The 22,344-nt window shown below is 41.9% G+C and overlaps 1 protein-coding gene across 1 annotated transcript in view; it reads right to left on the reverse strand.

The window, feature by feature from the left end:
• Positions 1–2,280: 2,280 nt before the first annotated feature.
• Positions 2,281–22,344, reverse strand: part of NOX3 (NADPH oxidase 3) — a 52,999-nt gene continuing 32,935 nt past the window's right edge. The window contains exons 11-13 of the mRNA XM_069488627.1: positions 15,257–15,403; positions 11,971–12,095; positions 2,281–2,407 (exon numbers count right to left, since the gene is read on the reverse strand). Of these exons, the coding sequence (XP_069344728.1) occupies positions 2,281–2,407; positions 11,971–12,095; positions 15,257–15,403 (399 nt within the window). The remainder of the gene's footprint in view (positions 2,408–11,970; positions 12,096–15,256; positions 15,404–22,344) is intronic.

A 22,344-nucleotide genomic window follows, 5' to 3' on the forward strand; every position in this document is an offset into this window, starting at 1 on the left:
TAGGGTTGTTTGATTTTTTCTTGCTGATTTTCCTGAGTTCTAAATAGATTCTTGTTATCAGTCCTTTATCTGATGTGTAGTATGCAAAAATTTTTTCCCGTTCTGTAGGTGGTCTGTTTATTCTCATGATTGTTTCTTTGGTTGTGCAGAAGCTTTTTAATTTAATCAGGTCCCATTCATTTATTTTTGTTGTTGCTGTGGTTGTCTTAGGGGTCTTCCTCATAAATTCTTTGCCTAGGCCAATGTCTGTAGATATAAGAATGGCTAACAAACATATGAAAAAATGCTCAACATCCCTAATCATCAGAGAAATGCAAATCAAAACCACAATGAGATATCACTTAACCCCAGTGAGAATGGCCTTTATCAAAAAGTCCCAAAACAACACATGGTGTGGATGCGGAGAGACAGGAACACTCATACACTGCTGGTGGGACTGCAACTAGTGCAACCCCTGTGGAAAGCATTATGGAGATACCTTAAACAGATTCAAATAGACCTACCATTCAATCCAGCAATCCCATTATTGGGCATCTACCCAAAGGAACATAAGTCATTCTATGACAAAGACACCTGTACCCGAATGTTTATAGCAGCACAATTCACAATCGCAAAGATGTGGAAACAACCCAAATGCCCATCAATTCATGATTGGATTAGTAAATTATGGTATATGTATGCCATGGAATATTACTCAGCTATAAGAAATAACAGTCATACGACATCTCTTTGGTTCTCCTGGAGAGAGTTGGAACCCATTATATTAAGTGAAGTATCCCAAGAATGGAAAAACAAGCATCACATGTACTCACCAGAAAATTGGTTTCCCTGATCATCACCTAAATGCACATTTGGGAATGATACCAATTGGATATCAGACTGAGGTGGAGGGTGGGGGAAGGGGATGGGTGTATGCCTACATGACGAGTGCGTTGCGCACCATCTGGGGAATGGTCATGCTTGAAGGTGCTGACTCGGGGAGAAGGGGTGCGAGGAGGGGATGGGTGTATACCTACATGATGGGTGCAATGCGCACTGTCTGGGGAACGGACACGCCTGGAGCTCTGACTTGGGGGGATAGGCGGTACATGGGCAACGTATGTAACCTGAACTTTTGTACCCCCATAATAAGCTGAAATTAAAAAAAAAATACTAGTAGAGAAAACTTTAAGTTGTGAGGACTACTTTGGGGAAGACTTTGGGGTAAAACAGCTGCATGATATGGCTCAATGGAAATTTGAAATTAAAAAAAAATTCCCAGTTATTTTGTGAGGCAAAAGTTGAGTTGGGGTGTAAGTGTCAAAGATGACCATAGACCAAAATGTGGTAGTAATAAAAAGTATTTGTTAAAAGAGAGTAAGGAAGAAATATGGAAGGAAGGAGGGAAGGGAGGAATAAAGGAAAGATGGAAGAAAGAGGAAAAGAGAGAGATACAGGCATACATAGAATCTAGGTGTAAGTACGTGGCATATAAGATCTAAAAAAGCCACTCTTCTACCCAATACTAGTCATGCTTCTATTAGAACATTGTGCCTCATTTTGGCCAATGCATTTTTAAAGAATGTGAAGAAATGGAAATGAATTTGAAAAAGAGCAACAAGAACGATTGAAGTGCTTGAATATATATCCTAGGCCAAAAGGTTAAGAATTTAGTATTGTTTGGACTACAAAGGGGATAGATGAGGGATGATTTCATTATGTTTTCAAGTATGTAAAGGATTTTTGTGAAAGATGACCTCCGTTGTTAATTTCTCTGGTCCATAGCAGATCAACAAAAGCACAGAGGAGCTTAAGTTTAAAGCAGAAAACATCAGGTTTGGGTGTAAGGCAGGTGTCTCTGCCATCAGGGTAATGGAAATGTCAAATAATTTCTAAAAGAGACTTCAGGCCAAGCCACAAGATGATTCTCCACGTCGGATGGAACATTAGGCATGAAAACAAGTTTAGGAAAGGTGACCTCTATCAGGGGTCAGCAAGCTACACCCCACAGGGCAAATCTAGCCCACCACCTGTTTTTAGATGGCCCAGGAGTTAAGAATGACTGTTGAATTTTTAAATTGTTGAAAAAAGTTAAAAAATATTTTATGATATAAGAAAATTCTATGAAATTTGACTTCAGGGTCCTTAAATAAAATTTTGTTGGAGCAGAACCATGCCTATTCAGTTCCGTTGTTATTGCGTATGGCGACTTTGGTGCGCGACGATGGCGGAGTTGAATAGTTGCCATTGAGACAAAACCTGACACTGACCTTGTACAACACACGGACTTTACCTCCAAACTCAGAAGCTTTCCTCGTTGTAATAGAAATGAACACCCCTGGGGTCAGCTGACGAATATAAGCGGCACATCCTTTGAATTGTCTTGGAGAGTGCTTTGGGTCCGCAGGAGAACACGCCCACGCTGCTGCTGCAGTAGGGGGTAGGAAAAGGAGAGAAAGTGTCACCTGGGGCCGGACCAGCCAGAAACTGAGACAATTATCCAATGAGGGAAGCAGCTGTTGCTGTGAGGTTAATTTATTTTTCTCCATCCACGTCCTTTTTTCTTGGATTCCCTTTCCCTGCTTCCAGAACCGTGCTCTCTCCCAGGTTCCCAGGGTCCTGTTGCACCCTGAATTGCACAAGTGGAGCCAGGAAGATTGAGGATGGAAGGGGCCACCAATACTGTTTAGGGGGGTTTAATACAGACGTGGTGTCATCTGGATTTTTGGTCAGGTGTCCTCTTACTTAGCGTCCTCTTGGATCTGTGATTAGAATGGAATTCCCTGAGAGCAGGAACCTGATCTGTTTTATCCCAGGTCCTGGAACAGTGCCTGGCATACAGTAGACACTCCATAATACACCTTTGTTGAATGAATGAATGAATGGCTGTGCTGACTATTATGGTCTTGGGCAAGGCACTAGACCTCAGCCTCCGCAGGTGTAAAACAAAGATGATAGCAACTGTGTTGTATGTTTTATTGAAAGCAAGATGACATAATACATTCAAAAAGTTAGTTATTACTAATAGCCTGTTAAACCCTGCCTTTTTTATAGATAATACAATTTATGCTAAAGTAATAGCAACTTAATTAATTTTTCCTGTTGCAATTACTTTAATTTTCAAAGAAGGCCAGAAGGAAGAGCTGGAAAAGAAAGACATTGCTGAAAATGTAGTCACCCAAATGTTGACATCTCTAATCACGACATTTCAGCAATTGTGTTGAAGAGATACTTTTTAACATGTCATGACTGTCCCAGGGCTGCTCAAATCCCTTGTGACTCTGTTTATATATATCAACACTGCGTCATTGCAGTGGTTCTGGTTGTCTCTGGAGGCTGGGATGTGCCAGTTTCTATAGAGACTTACAGAGATCATGCCTTTTTTCTCTTGTCTTGAATATTACTAGTCCTGGTAGCATTTTTCCAATCTCTGGCATAAGCTGAATTAGTTACTCTAATCTGGATTGAAAGTTCTCGAACTTAAATTAGCTGGGCATGGTGGCGCATGCCTGTAGTCCCAGCTACTCGGGAGGCTGAGGCAGGAGAATTGCTTAAGCCCAGGAGTTTGAGGTTGCTGTGAGCTAGGCTGACGCCATGGCACTCTAGCCCGGGCAACAAAGTGAGACTCTGTCTCAAAAAAAAAAAAAAAAAGAAGAAAGTTCTCAAACTTTACTGTGCATACAATCATTTGGGCAGACTGTAAAAATGTAGATTCCTAAGCTCAAATCCAAGGAATGCATGTTTAGAAAGGACCCCAGGTGTGATTCTGAGAAACACTGTCTTAGAGAAATTCTTTGGACCTCAGGACCAGCCCACTACACTGCCTCTGTTTCTTCAGACATGGCTTTTGTTGGGAAGTGCCTACACAGCCTAGTTCTCCTTAGCTTATATGTTAACGTAATCTCTGCCATGTGTCATAGCCACATTTGAATTATGTGTCCCAGGACTGTAGCATCCATGGTAGAAATCGATGGTCACTCCCATTCCAAACTCTAGCTTCCAAGGAACTTAATGTCTTAATTTATAAATGGAAATATGTTCAAAATGTACAAGTATTACTTTAAAAAATATTCCCACAGATAAATTTGAGAAAGCACTTTTTCAGAAAAATATTTTCCACTGAAATATATGAGTTTATAACTTCATGAAGCAATTTTAAGGTGCTTATGGAGATAAAAGGCAATGGTTAAGGTGCTCTTGGTTCCAGCACATGGGTGCTGGGTAATTTTGGGCACATTAGTTACCTTCTCAAAGCCTCCATATCTCCTATCTCCATCTACAAAATGGGAAGAATTACAGCACCTGGCCCCCAGAATCTCTGGGAGGATCAGACAGGACACTGCACGCCCAGCTTTTGGCCCTGTGCTTGGCACACGGAGAGCTGTCAGGAAGTGTTAGCTTCCGTTATTATCCCACATCGTGTCTGCTGGTGTCTGCCTGCTCCACAAAGCTGAACAGACGCTGAGGTGTGGGGTGTTAACCCAGAGGTGATTATAGACTTACTGGGATCAGCACGATGATTTTTGAGCTCTGGACTGAAACATTTTGAATGATAGATGGGGTCAGGCAAGACCCTTCCCGGTGAGGAGTCACAGCTTTGCTTTGTGTCTGATGCCCAGAGGTATCCTTGCATCTATTTCAAAGATGCTGTTATGGGTGGTGATATTTTTCCATTAGTGTAGATGTCACCAAAGAGATTGCCCACTGGCCCATTCCCAACAGGCTAAGACTGCCCTTTCGTTTGCAGCCACAGTAACTGTTTGCAGAACCTGACGATGCTCTTTGATGCTCTGCCTTTAAGACTCCATTTCAAAGGATTCTGATTGCTGGCTGCCAGGTGTACCACTGGTGTCCCCAGCAGCTCACAGCTCCCCTGCCCCTTTTGAAGTTGTGGCTATTACACTGCACAGCTAAGTCCACACTTTTCTGTACTCGGGGCCCACGACTGTCATGGTTATGCAACCACCAAAACATCTCACAAAGGCTGTTCATTATCTACCTTCAGCTGAGGCGGAAAGGTCAGCCCTTCACTGGCTCTCTGTGCATCGCCGTCCCCACACACGGCATTCTTTTGCTCGCCTTGCTTACCCTCCTCAGTATTTATGATTCCAAGGACAGAGATTTCTTGTCACAAATGCATACTGTGAATCACAGAGCTGAGAATCCACACCAAGTGGTTAAGGCACAGATGCAGCAGCTTGTGGTCCCCCCCCTGCCTTTTATGAGGCAACGGACAAGTGCAACAGAACCCTAATGGGGTTGGTAAAGAAAAAATTCTTCTATAAAATTTAATTACCCACGATTGTTTAGAACTGAAAAAAAAAAAAAAAGATTCTCGGCAAAAGAAGTATAAAAACACAAGGTGCTGTGCTTCAGTTTACAGCCTGCAAGCTGCGGAGCTTGCACATGCGTGAGGAGCTGGATCAGGGACAACGTTAATGGCATTGATCAGTCCGGGCTGCTGACTTTGATGAGAAAAGGACAAATTTTACACAAGCTGCGAAGATGGCTAACCTTCACGGCATTATTTTTAGCTCTGATAAACAATAAAGAAAATCCTCCTTTCCCTCTCCATGTTTGCTAAATAACTATTGTGCTCTTCTCTGTGGGTTTGGTGCATTTTTCAAAAACAGTTCAGCGATGCCATGCATGAAAGGCATCCAAAATATCACCCACCAGGAGATTTCAGCCCAGCAGATATATGGGCGTGTGGGTGCGCCCGGGAGTAATCCCACCACCTCGCTGAATTCCCAGGTTCTGCCGCCCTGAGCCCTTCTCGCTTTAAATTGTATGTTTGTTTTTATGTGTTGGCTTTTATGCTTGGTAAGTTATAACCCTGTAGGGGCAGACCCTAAACCCCATTTAAAAAAAAAATCAAATTACTTTATACCCTGAGTGCATTCTGCAAATAAAATCGATAAACAGAAGCTTCCCGTGGATTTATGGAGGCTTAGAAAGAAGCCAAGGAGAGCTACAAACTCTGTATCAGACAATGGACACAACTCCTGGTTAATCCTTTCTAGTGGGTGTTTTTCATTAGAAATGCCTCCAAATGATTCATCACATAATTGTATTTTGTACAATATCTTCTTTTTTCATAAGTGCATATGATAAGTGTCCTGGCCAGCTTTTTTTTGTTTTTTAACTTATCTCCCAGTTTATTTGTAGCAGCCTACGATGTTGCTTTTCCCTGCGTCCTAATTACTCAGTTGCTCATCACGGGCTGCAGATGTCCCTAGCAAAGCTCACTGTTGTGACTCTTCTCCTGTCTACTTTCCACCAATTCCATTTTCTCTGGCAACCAGAGCTGTGCTGTTAGGATTCTTGTCCCAGTTTCCTTATCCTGCTCATGGTCCTCCCACCTGTTCATCACTGGCCACTGTGCTAGGCTCTGAGGGTGTGGATAAAGTTGCTGCCCTTGAGAAGCTTATAGTCAAATGGGGAAGAAAAATGAAAGCAGTTGACTTGTAGCATTCCATCCCAGGGAATAGTAGAGCCATTTTTTGCCAACCTTGTCCCCTCTTCCACCCCAATAAAACACTAAAACATATGCACCTTCATATGTAAATAACCTAATATTTTTCCATAATTAGTAATTTGTTAGATAATACCATCAAGGAAACTTTGCAAGGTAGTGATAAATCCACCCTGTACTCACTCATCTCTCTAATCCCCCTATCACGAATGGAATAATTCCAGTAATTTTCATTGAATCTTCATTCGATTATAACCACAGAGCTGGTTGCCCTCTGATGGGAAGGAACTATTTATATATGCTGACAATATCCCCATCATAAGTTTATGGTGGCTTTATTTTTCTCATGAAGCTATAATATATCATGCGTTGTATTTCCATTTAAGTCTATTTCTTTCAATATTCTGAACATTTTAGTCATATAATGAATGTTTAGGGTATCCTGTTAGATAAAGGACCCTGTATGCTATAATCAGAATGCTAATTTCTTAAAAATATCATTTAAAAACATTTTGCACATATGCACGTACAAATGAGAATTGAAGGGTGTGCACACAAGCAAATGTAGTTCCAGATGGACACATTTACTCAATTTAGTATAAAGGTATTTTCATATTTCTGAAAACAATGGGTGGTCTAAAATACATTCATGCAATATGGATTAGAAGCCCCCAGTCATATGGTAAGTTGACACCTTTCTTCAGTGTTGGGTTGGGCTAAACTGTTCTAACAAATGGTAGTACTCTTCTATTCTGTATTTTTTCCTTCAAGATAAAAGAAACACTTCCCCTGAAGTTATGAAAAAAAATGGCCAAATCTTTTAAAGTTTTTGTAGTAATTAATTACATAATTACCTACAAGGGATGGAGAAGTTAGCAGATAAGTCAAAAGTAGCAAACTATAAATATTATCTGAATTGCAAGATCAAAGGTTGAAAGCCTATGGAAAATCATTTTATTCAATTAATTAAAAACAACTGCTCACAAATTCAGAAGGTTGAGTATATGTACAATGTGTGTTTATCCAAAAAGTAGCTAAATGTGACAAAGATATATTTATTTTCATTCTGTCTACCTTCTTGGAAATGATTCCCTGATTTTATGAACATTTGTCTAAAGCTTGGGAACATATTGAGAATGCTTACAAAAAATGACATACAGCTTCCACTTTTGTAAAAGACACACTTCTGTAGATTAGCGAGACATAGATGTCAATGCATGTGTTTAATTAGCCTACAGTACTTTAATTGGGAGAATGATTTTCATTGTTTTTGTGTTTAGAGTACTTTTCTGTGTCTAACTATACAATTGTCACATGCATGTGGGTTTGAGCATATCAATAAAAAACTTGTTTTTTTATACATCCACTTATTATTTGTTGATTGTCTTTTAAAACCATACTTGTTTTTGTAATAGGGCTAATATAATTACCAAAATTAATTACAAATAAAAACAATAGCACACACTTTCCTATTTGCTACTTCCAGTCTTTGATCTATATTTAATTTTTCTTCCCCTTTCCTTATTTGTATTCATTTTGATGCCTATCAATTTGTTTCTCTATTACTGTTATTTTTGCAATTTTCTGGTTCCTTTATAGCTTGCACTACTCTCTTTGATCTGCTTCCCTTCAAGCTTTATTTTTGGTGCTGTTTTTCATGTTCTATAAAAAAAAATTTTGCCCCTCTTCACTTTATTCTTTTGATTTAACTCCTTCTTAGAACAAGAACAGACTCCAGCTTTGAGCAAACAGGTAAATGTTTTTAAAAGAGTAAGTCCTAAGAATCCTTGGCTTTGCGCTGATGAATAGAAATGGTTGAGAGCTTACTTCAAAGACCCTCAAGAACAAAGAACCTTTTCTGAGGCCACAAACAAATCCACCAATTCCTCTGGACTCATCTTTGCCAAAAGATATGAGCTAATGACAGGACAGAACAGTCTTGTAAGAGTAGCCAAGTAGGCTTGGGAACAAACATATCCTTGACATAATAAGGGGAAAACATACTGTTTATCTCTTTAATAACCATCTTGAGGAAAATTAATGTTACTTTGTCCTTTGTGCAGAACAGTAATTGGATTGTGTGTTTCATTTATATCTGGACAAAGGCCAGGATATTGAAATACTTCTCAATATTAGATTTTCTTGTTTAAAAATTAGATTTTATTGGCATTCTCTTTCCGAGATTTCTTCATTAAAAGCTTCATTAAACATAAATCTTCTTTTACACAGCAGAAAACAAAATTATTTTAAGGAGGTCATTTTAAAAGTCTTTTGAAAGGGTGGTACTAAGCTTTTTACGGGTGCCTTGTCTCTTCCCAGGGATCTGGCATTCCAGGGATAAAATAATAATTGATTTTGCCTACATGTGTCTATTATTAGTGACATTGATGGTTGAAACTATGTAAAAAGGAATCATGTTCTAGAGTCTAAGGTTGTTACAAATATGTTTTAAAAATTCTGGGCTAGGAAATAGGCTCGCATAGGCTGATTCCATGACACCCAAACTTTGAGGACCTCTTCTACCTGGGAAGAGACGAAGTCATCCTTCAGAGAGAGGGAGTTTGCATAGATACTGTGCTAAAAAGTACAACTGGGCATTAAGTACATGTATGTACTTAACTTTGATTATGGCTTCTGAGAAGGAATGAACACACTCGTCAAAAGGGCAACAGGGAAAGTGACAGGGACATAGCTTTCCCACCTTAAAACTGTTTCCCACTCCTCACTCCCTGCAAAAAATTGGATAGGCTCACTTCTCAGCACTGTGAGACATAATTTTCTGGGCAGAGTTTGTGCAAGCCCAGTTTTACCCTTGGTCTCTAGACGCTCTGTTTCTGGCTCACACCTTTCCATGGGAAGGGAGATAATTAAATGGTTTGTTTTGAAAGGCCTTCCCCACCGGGCTGCAAACTTCATGTGTAACAAAAATAAACAAATACAGTGTGAGATGTCAACAGGGGCGAGCATAATAAAGAGTGGGACTACCTAGAAGAACTTAAAACCGAGATAGATGTGTCCATGTCGAAAGCCTGTAAAGTGAGACAATGTATTCTGTGATGATTGAAAACTGAGTGTGAAACATTTATCATTTCTCCCAAAAGGAGAAAATAGCAATGAAAAAACATGGCTTTCACATATGAGCTTCTAATATTTCATTAGTTTCTACCTATAATCTTTTTTAAGAAAACCGTAGGTGAAATGAACCCTTGTCCGCTCTGGACAAGAGTCTGATGGGTGGCAGGTGATGACTCTCGAGGCTGAGAAGCGTGGGGGGCCTGGGAGCCAGCGCTGGGTGTTGAGGAGGGGCCCAGAGGAACCGGATTCTGAGTCTCCAGAAACCTGGGTGAGTTGGAAGCGCCACGTTTGGGGAGAAGGTGGAATGCCAGACCTGGATTCCAGGCCAAGTGTCAGCAAGTGTCGAGGTAAGAGGCGAAATGGAACAAGTGGCCCTCAGGAAGAGGTGCCTGGAGAGAGTCTCCAAGGCCACTTAATGTAGGTTGGCAGCTCTTATAGGGCCTCTGAGGCTGAGCCCCATGGGGAGAAAGCCACACTGAAAGGTGTGAAGCTGGTCCACACCCTCCCTCCCCTAACCCTGACGCTCAATGTGAAGCTTCTCTTGGGCTTTCTGGCTGGAAATCTTTTGCTTCCAGGCTGATTCAAGGTCAGGAGTGAGTCCCCACAAATACTCCCGCAAACCGTCTCTTCCCCAGGCTGATGCTTCTTTGGGGCTCCTGACAGGGGCTGCCGGGGTGCAGTGTGGAGAGAGTGGCAAGGGTCTCTTTGGTCATCACATCCAGTTTCACAGTTATAAACACAGCTTATGTGCTGACACCACCGGCTGAACTTCTCCCCTGAGCTCTTGCCTCTTCGGTTCCTCTGCCCACTCTCCATCTCCACATGGATGCATCGCAGACATCACAAGCTAAGCTTGTCAAAAACAGAGCTCCTGATTCCCCACACTGCCAAGCAGCTCCTTTCACGGTCGCTGCCGTATTAGTGAATGGGGATTCCATTCTAGCTTGGGTCATTCCTCACGTCCAATCCACCAGCAAGTCATGTTAGCTCGACCTTCAAAAATATCCACAATCCAACCGCCTATCACCACCTCCACTGCTGCCCCCTCATCCAAGCCACCAGCACTGCTTCTTCCTCACTGGGCTCTCTGTCCCAGCCCCCTAACAATCTATTCTCCCATGGAGGCCAGAGTGGTCCCATGTCACTCTTCTGCACAAACCTGCAAGTGGCTTCCCCTCTGGGAATAAAATGCAAAGTTTTACAATGATCTGCCACTGTCCCCATTACCTCTCCTAAGTGCTGTCTCCTGCTCTCCCTCTCGCCGCCTCTGTTCCAACCACCAGCCTCCTTGATTATGCCAGGAACAGTGACTCCAGCCTCAGGGCCTGGGCATGTGCCCTTCCCAGTTGTCCCATGGCACACTTGCACTTTTCTTTCAGATCTTTCCTCCAATGTGGAAACTAGTCTTTCATAAAGACAGTATTAGGACATGCTGACTTTCAAGAGCCATGGATGATGAAGGATTGAAGCAAAGACCGACTTAGGAGACATGTAGCAGCAATGACTGTTTGCATTAGTGCTTTATGCTCTACCAAGCTCTTCACTATATTCTCTCTACTTATATATTTAAACTATGAGAACAACACTGTGAGTGGATATTATAATCCATATTTTACAATGGATCTCAAAAGCTTAAATAAGCTGCCTTATCCAAGGTCACGCAGACAATAACTCCTAGAAACAGGAAGTACAGGCTTCACCCCAATCTGTGGCCCCCAGAGCAAGTGCTCTTGCTTCTCTACACTGAAGTTCATTATATAATGACAATATCAATAGAGTAATAATTGAAATGGCGATGATAATAATAATAGTGAGGATAGCAGCTAACAATTCCTAAGTGCTCCATACAAAGCACTGTTTTAGATTCCTTACACATATTAATTCATTTAATTTTTGCAGAATCCTGGGAGGGAAGCATTATTATTATTTGCAGATTGCAGAGGAGGAGACTGAGTCAGTACCAGAATAGATAACCTGTTCAAAGTCAACCAGTAGTAAAGGGAGAGCTAGGATTTATAGCCAGATCCTGGGTCCTTAACCACCACCCTAAATCTCTGCTTGGTCTTACAACATTTTCTCTCTGCTTTTGCTAGACATGCTAGATACCATGTACAGTTGGGCATAAGTGAATTCTCCAGTTGAGTAATTACAGATCAACTGTACGCAACAAAGATTTCTTGAAGGCATATATAGTTGAAGAAATACCATCTTTAAATTGAGGTTAAATGTGAAAAATTTGAACATAATAACTATCAGAGGTTGTAAACCAGTTAAGCAGAGGTTTGTGGTTTTTGAAATATACCATTACCACTTTTTCTAAGGTTGATGTTTTGTCTCTAAACAAGATGTGCAGTACTGTAGATTAAACTTTTCATTTCAGCAGCAGCTTGTATTTCTCCAGGGAGGCTCCCAGCGGCCGGGGGAAGGAGAGCTTGCCTTACCTGGGGTGGTTGTAGGCGATCCGCTTGAACTCGTTGTTCCAGTGAGGTCTCCCATAGAAGGTTTTCTGCTTTAAGCCTGTGATCACATCGGTATTTTCATCCCAATGTAAAGCTATGTGAATGGCCTAAAGTACAAAGTGTGGGATTACATGAGAGTTAGAAAAGAAATGGAAACCTCTATAATTAAAGGATGAAGTAATTACGCTCATTTGTAGATTTAATACAATTTTTTTACAAGGCTAGAAATGCTTATCATTATTATCAGATACTACCAATTTTGCACTTTAGGGCAAGCATCACATCTCGTTTATCTTCGTATGGGGCCTTATGAGAACAAAGTGCCTCCTTATACTTACTTAGTAGGTATGCAATAACAACAGCCCAGAAAGAATATTTTTCTTTAAAAGGACGAGAGCAATAAAGTAAGTATGGCTAAGAAAAAGCAAGCACTAAATGACTTCCTTTTTTTTCCTGCCAAACTTCTCAAAAGTTAATCTGTACTTGCTGTCCGCCTTCCCTTTATGTTATATCCTGGGGATTGGAGAAGGGCATTGCCAGATTAAAGTGCAATGAAATGTCCCAGGAGAAACTGCACCTTACATACAATCAGATCTGCCTAGTGGGTTGCAACGGTTCGATGTCTGCTGTCTGGTTTCGTGTGCTAGGAGAATATTGAGTCTGGCAGGCAGGACGTGGTGGCCAGAGCCTAGCAAGGGGCATGGCTGGAGCTCTGTGCCCAACCATCTGCCTTCAAATTAATCAAAGCCACCTGGCAACATGGAGCTAGTGGTCAATAAACAAGAGACCAGGGCATATCGATCCCTCATGATCAGTTCTTAAGTTGCTGTCATTTGTTTTAGCCCCTACTGCATTCTGGTAACTACCTTGCTTCTTACCTCTGGGGAGCTGTGGCCCCCGTGCTATTCCCCTAGACCCATCAACAGCTCTTGAGCTCACATGTTTTACCTATTGGTGCTCAATTTGCTCTCACCCTCTGACTCTTCCTGATCCTGACCAGCTTGGGTGACAACCCTGCTGAGCACAGCTCATGTCCCAGGTTTCCCACCACCTTCCCTGGCTGACCATCTCACCTGTCTAAGAAAGTAGCCGAGGCTAGGGAGGCTCAGCTGGGAATAATGGAAGTGCCTGAACAGGCGGGGAGATACTGGCAGATCACATCTCAGAAATCCAGGCCAAAGGGAATTGCCATCAGGCAGGTCTGACCTTGGTGGCAGGGCCATTAAGAGAAAGGAGTTTGGGAATAGGACTCCAGGCAAAGAGAGGGTGGGAGAAAATGGGAGAGGGTGTCAAGCGACACGTCAGGGATGGGGAATAGCATGAGCAGAGACAAAGATGTGGGAGAATGAAAGGGCCAGTGATGGGCCAGTGTGTATCCTTGGCTGCGCTGGGGCTAGAGGAAAACAACAGGGTGGGGCAGGACTGGTGTGTGGGAGTCAGGCTGGGAAGAGGCGTAAAGTACTTGCTAAGAAGTTTGGGTCTGATTTCACACAAAAAAGGACCTTCCCTACTTACATTTGTGGTACAGCCAATCACTGATGTTCAAACATTTGGAATTATATTTGTTCCATATTTTTCAGCCCAATGTTCAATTAATCTCCAAACTCTGTTGATTTGCCCTTCATAATACCTCTTCCATCTGTCCCGTCTGTTCTTGTCATTTTGCCACTTTGAGGTTGTTGGATTCAGCTTAACAACTGGCTATTTCTAAAACAGCCTCTTGATTCTTTACTGACAGGATGCACCAATTATTTTTTCCTTAAATGTTGAGATTAGTGATTTCCCGTCTGAAATTTTGGAGTCTAAATAATTTCCGACATGTCATGGCAAAAATTTAAGAAGACATCTATTTTCATTAACTTGTGTTTAGAAAAAAATGTATCTTTTATAGTACTTTTATAGTGGCAGAGATGGGAGGGAGCAGAGTTGTGCTGTCACAAAATCAAGTTCAGTTCTCAGTTATGGGAATTTCAGTCTCAGCCCCAAACGACAGGGAACGTCTAGGCGGTCACTTGTGGTCAATTGGCTCTAGAAGTAAAAGGGCAAGTGTGGTTCTAGGAAGCAAAAGCCAAAAGGTGTGCCTGTCCTTCACCAAAGGGATCATTAGTTAAAAATCCCACTTGAACAAGGAAAATGTTTGTTTGGAAAACATAACACTATATAATTCATTAAGATATTTCAAGCCTAGTTTCCAAGGCATCTTCATTTCAAATCATCCCAGAGGATTAAATATTTAAAGAGGACTTCAACTAAGACCATAAACATTCATTAAGCTACTGGATTTCTAGCAAAGTCTTATTCATTTTCAGAAGCACAGACTCAAATTACAGGGATGTTTCCTAGGGCCAGTGAATGTGTGTATGTGTGAGTGTGTGTATGTGTGTGTGTGTGTGTGTGTGAGTGACACACACACAAAGTGTATGTTTGTAAATTTAGTGATTAATGAAAATCTCCTGGGCTCAAACACACTTTTCTTAAAAGTAAGTATCAATAATAGGAGCCACAGAAGTGCCGATTAGAATATACATTGCATAACCTAGTAATTGCTTCATTGTTCATTCTTAGATTTGAGGAGTTAAAATGGATTAAAATGTACTAGTTCTTCGATATTATCAACATTGAAATAGTACCATTGTCAATATTTTGACGTACATTATTTTTAGTAAACTCCATCTTAATATTTCATTAATACAATATACTGTAGAACAGCTGCCAAAACAGAAGATCATCTTGGTCTTAGGTAAATAAACATAGGTGTACACAATTTCTAAGAACGCCTTAAGAAAAAGAAATCTCTAGACAAATCATGTATGCATAATTATTTTCTGTAAATGCTCACATACTTTAAACCACAAAATGTCAAATGTAAACACCTTGGAATCTTTTCTGTTTAACTCTGAACAGCTCAAAACATAGAATTAGAACCAATTAGGAAGTCAACAAGACAATACAGCCAATCAGTGATATTCGCTTAATGTCATGCTTAAAAGGACAAATGCAAATTCATTTGGGATTTCCAACCTCTGGATTGTCTTCCATTGCCCAAGCCTTCCTCTCCCTCAGCAAGTTAACTGTAGGTCCTTTTATTGCTACAATCTGAACAGTGCTTTCTAATCTGGTTTTATTTCATTCTCCTTTCCTTTTTAAGAACATAAAAAGAATTCTTTCATGCTATCAGATAAATATATAGCTCTTTATTGAAATTGTTCCTCTTCTGTTTGCTCCATATTAGAGGAGTCAGGTAATATTGCTCAACTCTTATCAATACCTGATTTTCATCCCAGCCAGTGAGAAATATGTGATAACTCAGAAAGTGAGTTTTCCCTTGCTCACTCATCCGTGTTTCCAGTGAAAGTAAGAGATCGGCAAACCACTCAAAAGCTCTTGCATCCCGGCAAATCCAGTAGAAATACACCTGTCAAGAGAGAAGGCAAGAGAACTGATCTGTCCCTCTTTTCATAATGTGCTGATAATCGCAGACTACTTTATCTCCATTAAATTATTTGAGCCCAAATGGGCAGTTCTGCAAAATAACATGCTTTTTTTCCTGCCAGTGAACAAACAGTCACACTGTGATTTCTTTTGAAAAAATTCACATTGTGTTTGAAAAAGCCCAGAGTGAATTGAGAGAGTCAGGAGCCTGTGGGCCATGCCAGTTTCTCTGGATGAGGATCAACTCACCACATTTCTGGCTGTGCTGCTTCTGAACAAGATTAATAATCATAACTAGCTGTGCCTTTCACTGTTCTCCAAGGGGGATAAACTGCTAGACCAGCCTTCTTCATCTTTACTTATGACCTAAGCTCAGGATTTGAACTCTTCTCTCCAGAGACCCTGAAGGCTTGGGCACTAATCCACTTCACCAGTCACGGCCTCTGGAGAGTAGAGATTATGGTAATTTCAGAATCAAGCTGCACAAGCCAGAAATTTCCTCTCAGCGAGACATGTCAATGTCCAAGAAAGCTGGTGGGTGGTGCCTGTGCTGGGTGTCAACTGCTCTAATGAAATTACGTTTAGGAAGAATTTTTTTTATAAACTCTCTGTGTTGAGCAAATGGCATGTGCAAGAAATAGTTTGAGTTTGCTAAAATAGAGGCTTCATTTTTGTGCTCTGAGTTTCGAATGATTGTATGTAGAAGAAACCACAGGAGCTAAGTCTATTAATTCTACCGCTTTTTCTCACACTCCTACCCCTGGCTGCCCACATCTCTTTCCGGTACCCTTTCCCCACAGAGCTGCCTCTGTGGCTTAATATCTGTGAGGGGCTGGTCTCAATTCCAGGTGTGGCTGGTCTGTGGCCACCTGGAAGTGGTCAGTGTTCTCTTCTCTCCCTCCCTGCCAGCCAGCTCGCAAGCTCGCAATCATGCCATCAGTGTTACAGATGAGATTTCATTAATAGATCAAATTTATGAGAAAAAAAATTACAGAATATATTTCAAGGCTAAACATCTTGTCTGTTCTCTTTAGGTTTATGTAAGAATTTATAATATTAACAGTCTGGATGAGTAAAAGCTGGAGAGAATAAACTTTTTTTTCTCAAGAATCAGAGCCTACATATTTGTTGGACATCTCTTGTTCGGAAGGGCACTTAAGGTATTAATTCCAGGACACATGATCCTTCAGTCCCTAAGCATGATGACCTTCTCTTCTCTTCCCGACTCTCGTCCCGTCCTGGAGCTCACCCTCCAGCCAGCGGGCCTGTGACGCAGAACCGAGCCCGTGGTTCCCTCTGGTGAACACCCCGTGCAGGTCCCCACGAGCAAGTGGTCGTGTTTGTGTGTGCATCCACTGATTCAGCAACCATGTATTGAACGCTTACTTTATGTCAGACTGCTCTAGGCTCTGCAACTATAAAAGTGAACAAGAGAGGCAAAGCATTCCCCGTGCTTGTAGAGTTTGCATCTTAGAGGAGGAGGAAAGATGACAAAGAGGTAGGATATAGAATATGGCAGAGGGTGGTAAGCGCTATGCAGAAACACAAGGCAGGCTGGGGAGAGTTGCAGAGTTAACTTGAATGGTCAAGGGCGGCCTCAGTGAGAAGGGGACGTTGGAGCAAAGGCCTGAAGGAGGCGAGGGAGTCACGTGGTTAGGGGAAGAGCTCTATAGACGTGGGAGGATGTGCAGAGGCCCTGAGTGGGGCTTCTCAAGAGGAGCCAGGAGGTCGCGTGGCTGGGCCCACTGAGGGAGGCAGAGCAGCAGGAGACGAGGTGGGTGCAAGGCCAGGGGAGCCCGGATGCCGTCGGGCTGCAAAGTGTTGAGCAGATGAGGTCCATGATCTGAGGCATTTGGAAGGGTCCCTCTGGCTGCTGTGCTGAGAATAGGCTGGGGGGCATGGGGGCCAGGGAGGAAGAAAGGAAGCCAGTTAGGAGGTGGATATTATATTCTGTGTTGGTGATGAATACCACTATCTGCTTTCTTTTCACTTTGTGTCATGCCTAATCTAATTTTTTCTTTGTAAATCTTAGCTCTCACTTTGACTTGCTTTGCTCCTGGTGGAAATGGAGGATCTACTGACTGAACTGAATGCTGCGCTAACCAGTGCACTCCCCTTCCCTCCTGCCCTTGGTGAGTTGATCTAGCTCAAAACATTAAGGGTGGCGTAGAGCAAACATCATTGACTTATTTTCTCTATTTCCCACTCTTTAAGGAACATGCTTAAAATACATTCATATGTGGATAACAAACCAAAACATCTGCTTTTTCAAAAAAAATTTTCCATTTCAGATCTAGTCCCAATCATCCTTACTTGAAAACTACCTACATCGTAGCTTCCTCCACACATGAACCTTGATCCTTTCAGAGAGAAATCCTCCCTGTCCTTACTTTCTTGTGGCCTAGCTGTGTGTCAGCGTTCTTAGGGTTTGTCAAACCTTTTATACTTTTTGCTTCCTTGTAATGGCTTTGTGTGTTTTTCCCTCCGTAATTGACTTACAGGTGACACCGGGCAGCTTTGGTGCAAGAGGCTACGGAGGAAAAATGGATAGGCTCAATAGCAGTGCTTCAGGAAGAAAAAGAATAAAAGAGACTTTGAACAGAAGAAAAGGGTATTTACTTTGACTCTCTTTCATCTTTCTAATGGTGGGGGACACTCACTGTGAAAGGACATAAGAGTTCCACCTCTGCATTTCGTCCAGCAGAAAGGACCTGGTCAAGGGTAGAACAAGTGTCCCAAACAATAGGTTATAACTCTGTGATCTGTGGTTTTTAACACCTACTTCACCTTAGTCTCCAAAAATAAAGCAACCCTAAAACCAGTTACCTGTATAAAGCATGGCTTTCAGAATTCTATAGCTGATATCACAGGCCAAAAATACTTAAGGTCACTTTAAAAGATTTTATTCTACAGAAAGTCATCCTCAGTAAAATAACAAAAGTTCTGAACCTTCATAGTAATAAAGTTATTGTTTTTTTTTTGTGTGTGTGTGTGCAGGACTCATCCCACATATTCCTGTAGCCATAGTGGATGGCCAGATTACTTAGGAGACCATTACTCGGGACTGTGTCACAGGGTTTGGGGTTTCTTTGTGCTGTGGCCTGGCAGAAGCCTTCGTTGTCACATTGTGACAGGCACCAGTGATCAGATCAGACTCCACTCAGACATGCCCATTCGCTGGGGGCCTGGGTCTGAGCGACACTTAATGCCGGTCTCACTGTGCTCCCCACCTCATTTCCATGTTCCCCGAAGCCTGGGTTTCTCTTTAAGAATTCTTCAGTTGCACATGTAGACCAGGTAAAAGTGGTCTGGGGTTGCTAGGAAATGGACCTGTGCTTCTTTTTGAGACAGGGTCTTGCACTGTCACCTGGGCTAGAGTGCAGTAGCATCATTATAGCATACTGCAACCTCAAACTCCTGGGCTCAAGTGATCCTCCTGGCTCAACCTCCCAAGTAGCTGGGACTATAGACATGCACCACTATGCTTGGCTAATTTTCCTATTTTTTTGTAGAGACGGGGTCTCACATTTGCTCAGGTTGATCTCAAACTCCTGGCCTCAAGCAATCCTCCCATCTCAGCCTCCCAAAGTGCTAGGATTACAGGTGTGAGCCACTTAGCCCGGCCAGTTTTTGGTAAATAATTCCAGATAATGGACCGAGAAGAGCTACCAATCTATTCTACTACCAGAGCCCATGGACTCTCCAATAAGAGTTTGATGCTTTCGGGATATTTTATCTCAGAAACTGAAGCCATATCTTGGATAGACATATACAACACAGGCAGAGGACACTTCCATGAACACAACCTGTATTTCTTTAGATCCAAAATCAATCAGCAGAAGATGAAATGGGAGAAAAGATATTTATCTATGCATTTATTTAAGGCCCAGAACCTCTCCAAAGAAGGCAGGTGTACACGAGATGCAGGTTCAGGGTGGAGCATAGAGTAGCGCAGTAATCAAACACTGTGAGCCTGTGAGTCCCATGCCCTGCTGGCTCTGTCACCCAGGAGCTGTGTAACTGGGCACAGGCTGTTTAACTCAAGCCCATATTACCACGTATGTAAAGTGGCAATAAACACAGAACGGCAACTCATGAGCTTATTGTAGGGATAGAAGGATACAGTTTATTGAAGCATTTAGCACAACGTCTGACAGACACATTAAGTGCTCAGAAGACGTTAGCTGCTATTGTCACTATCCTCATTGTCATTTGGAGGAGCTTACGGAATGAATACAGTATGTTATATTATGGAGCAAAGGGGGACATCTGCCTGGCGTGGTGTGTGTTTCCACTGGTCCCTACTGAGTGATAGAGATGGCAGTCATCGAGAGAAGGTAAAGGCAAACTTTAGCTCTAGCGCCAGTCTCAGAATAAGAACCTCAGCATCCATCATAAAGACACAGTCCATAAAAAGGAACCTCTTCACTAGGGAACGCGCACCCCAGGCTCCGTGTGTGCTAAACCCACGTGGAGGCATTTTACAGGGAGCCAGGGGGGTCTCTTGATCAATGCTTCCTCCAAAAGGAAGGCCAGTGGGTTGCAGTGCCACCTGCCTCCTTCTGGGCAGCAAACCTCTGTCCCCAATGCTGTATGAAAGAAATAACAGAACAGACAGAAGCTCCAAACCAGAAGGGTGGCAAAGGTTCTTCAAAGAGGGAATCATGACTATTTTCCAAAAAGCAGACTTTTTGCCCTGCAGAGATGAAGACTGTGACTGATACTGAGAAAATATGCTACATCCTCAATAAATGGTCGCTATTATTGTCCCAGCTCTCATGTTGTTGTTGTTGTTGTCAAGGTACCTGCGTGAATACAATGGTACACACAAGGAAATACAAGAAGAAATATTTCTTTGTACTGATAAGCCCCCCTAATGTGTAAAACTTCTAGTTTTAAAGTGACAAAATTATAAAATTGTTTTTCTGGTTAACCATTATGAGACTGAGACCAGCCTTTCTCAATCATTTGTTGTCCTTAAGACTTTTTCTCAAAGCCTGTATCCTTAATCTTAACTATTTCCTGACCGTAGTGCTGCTTTGCTCTGTGGCTGAGGACTGACTTTTTTTTTGTGCCTCAATGTGTTCTAATTACAGTTAATAATCCTTGTTGGACAATCGAAACATTCATTAGTAGTAGAATGATTCAGTAAATTGTGGGCTATCCATACTATGGAATACTCTGAAGGCATGAAACCAAATGAAATAGATCATTAGGTATTGTCATTGAAGGTGCTCTGAGTCCTGTTATGAAGGAAAACAAATACACAACAAATCGTACATCCCTCTCCCTCTCTCTCTCTCTGCACACACACACCTCTACGTATGTAGAATTAACACCCCGTGCCTATGTGTTTAGGTATGTGTATGTAAATGCATGGAAAGGAATGGAATGAAATGCACCTGACTGTTTAATGGTGATCTCCTTGGGGAGAAAAGTCAGGGAGGTGGTTAGTTTGGGGAGAGAGGTGAATGAAGGCAGATTTTTGAATGTATGTATATTTTATTTGACTCTTTTACAAGAAGACTGTACTCATGTAATAATAACCAAGACATTAGAATGGTTGGTTATAATGAACTTGCTTGGTTATAATGAACCAAGACATTAGAAATATTAATACTGGGCACCTCCCCACAGAGCAATGGCGAGGCCCGGTGGGGTCCCGAAGCCTTTGGAGGTCGCCCCGGGAAAGAGGAGAAGCACTGGCTGCTTTAGGAGACGCGAGCACGGCCCCGCCGGAGGAGGCCAATTGATTACAGCACGCTCGGTGGTGAGCAGACAGGATCAATGCCAGAAGTAGCCAGAGCTCCGGTGTGAGGCAAAGTGAAAGTAAATAATTTCTCCAACAAAACAGATTAAATTAAATGCATTTTTCATTCATTAGCAAAGAGGGCAGGCCCGCCTTTGTTTTATTCATATATTTAAGCAGCCTATGGATTTTTGTCTTTCTTGGCCTCTTTTCCTTGTTCCCACTGGCCCGTGCTGTCTTTTTATTTGAATTATCTGTTTATTATATTAGGTTAAGAACCTAAAGGCCATTTTGCATGGGACACACTATAAATACCTATTATCATGGTTATGTATTATTGAGCTGATGAAGGACGACAATTTATGAAGAAATTAGATTATCTCAGTTTTTCTATAATCTATTTTACTGTAGTCTGAAGATTACATATGCAGTTAAGAAAATGAACCAAATCTTCCAGTTGGCAGTTCTCTCTGTTCCGTCTACATGGCTGTGATATTAGGGAGAACTAAAATGTGTGAGCCAATCTATTTATGTCAGCAATCTCCCCCTCCCTCCCCATTCACACGCACCTATTTCATTCATCATTTTGACAGTTTGCACAAGCAAACCGTCCTAATTTTTTTTCAAGAGCTCTTTTCACAAATTGAGTGTGATGTAGAATTAATCATAGCCGTTAGTCAGGAGGTGGAGGACGTTTATTGCTATAGGGCGTTTATACCCCTCAGCAATCGGCTTCCTCCGTATTGCAGCGCTAAGAATTCTTAGCCACCCTCATCCCTCCCTCATCCCACGGGGGCACAATGTTCTCATCTGCCTCCAACGCAGTGAAGTTTGGCTCTTATTTCTGTGTTGAAAATAGTTCTTTAATGTATTACAACTTTTGCCTGTTTTCATCACGGCAAGTCAACATTCTATTCATTGTTATTTCGCCTTCTCGGGACGTCTCCTTCTGACCATTTCTCTCCCTTCTTCTCCCCACCACCTTCCATGTCTTTAAAATCAAAAGGTCTTGAAAATAAAGACATTTTAAAATAGAAAGTGCTACTTATGATCCTAAGGAAAGTGTCTTACTGGTTTTGCTTCTTCATTTTATTTAGAAATTTTCTAGAATAATGTGGCACAGGAGAAGGGTAAAGAAGATACAGTCTGCCATGCTAACAACTGAGAAAACTTTG

The sequence above is a fragment of the Eulemur rufifrons genome, chromosome 15, assembly GCF_041146395.1.
Source record: "Eulemur rufifrons isolate Redbay chromosome 15, OSU_ERuf_1, whole genome shotgun sequence".
Classification (NCBI taxonomy): Eukaryota; Metazoa; Chordata; class Mammalia; order Primates; family Lemuridae; genus Eulemur; species Eulemur rufifrons.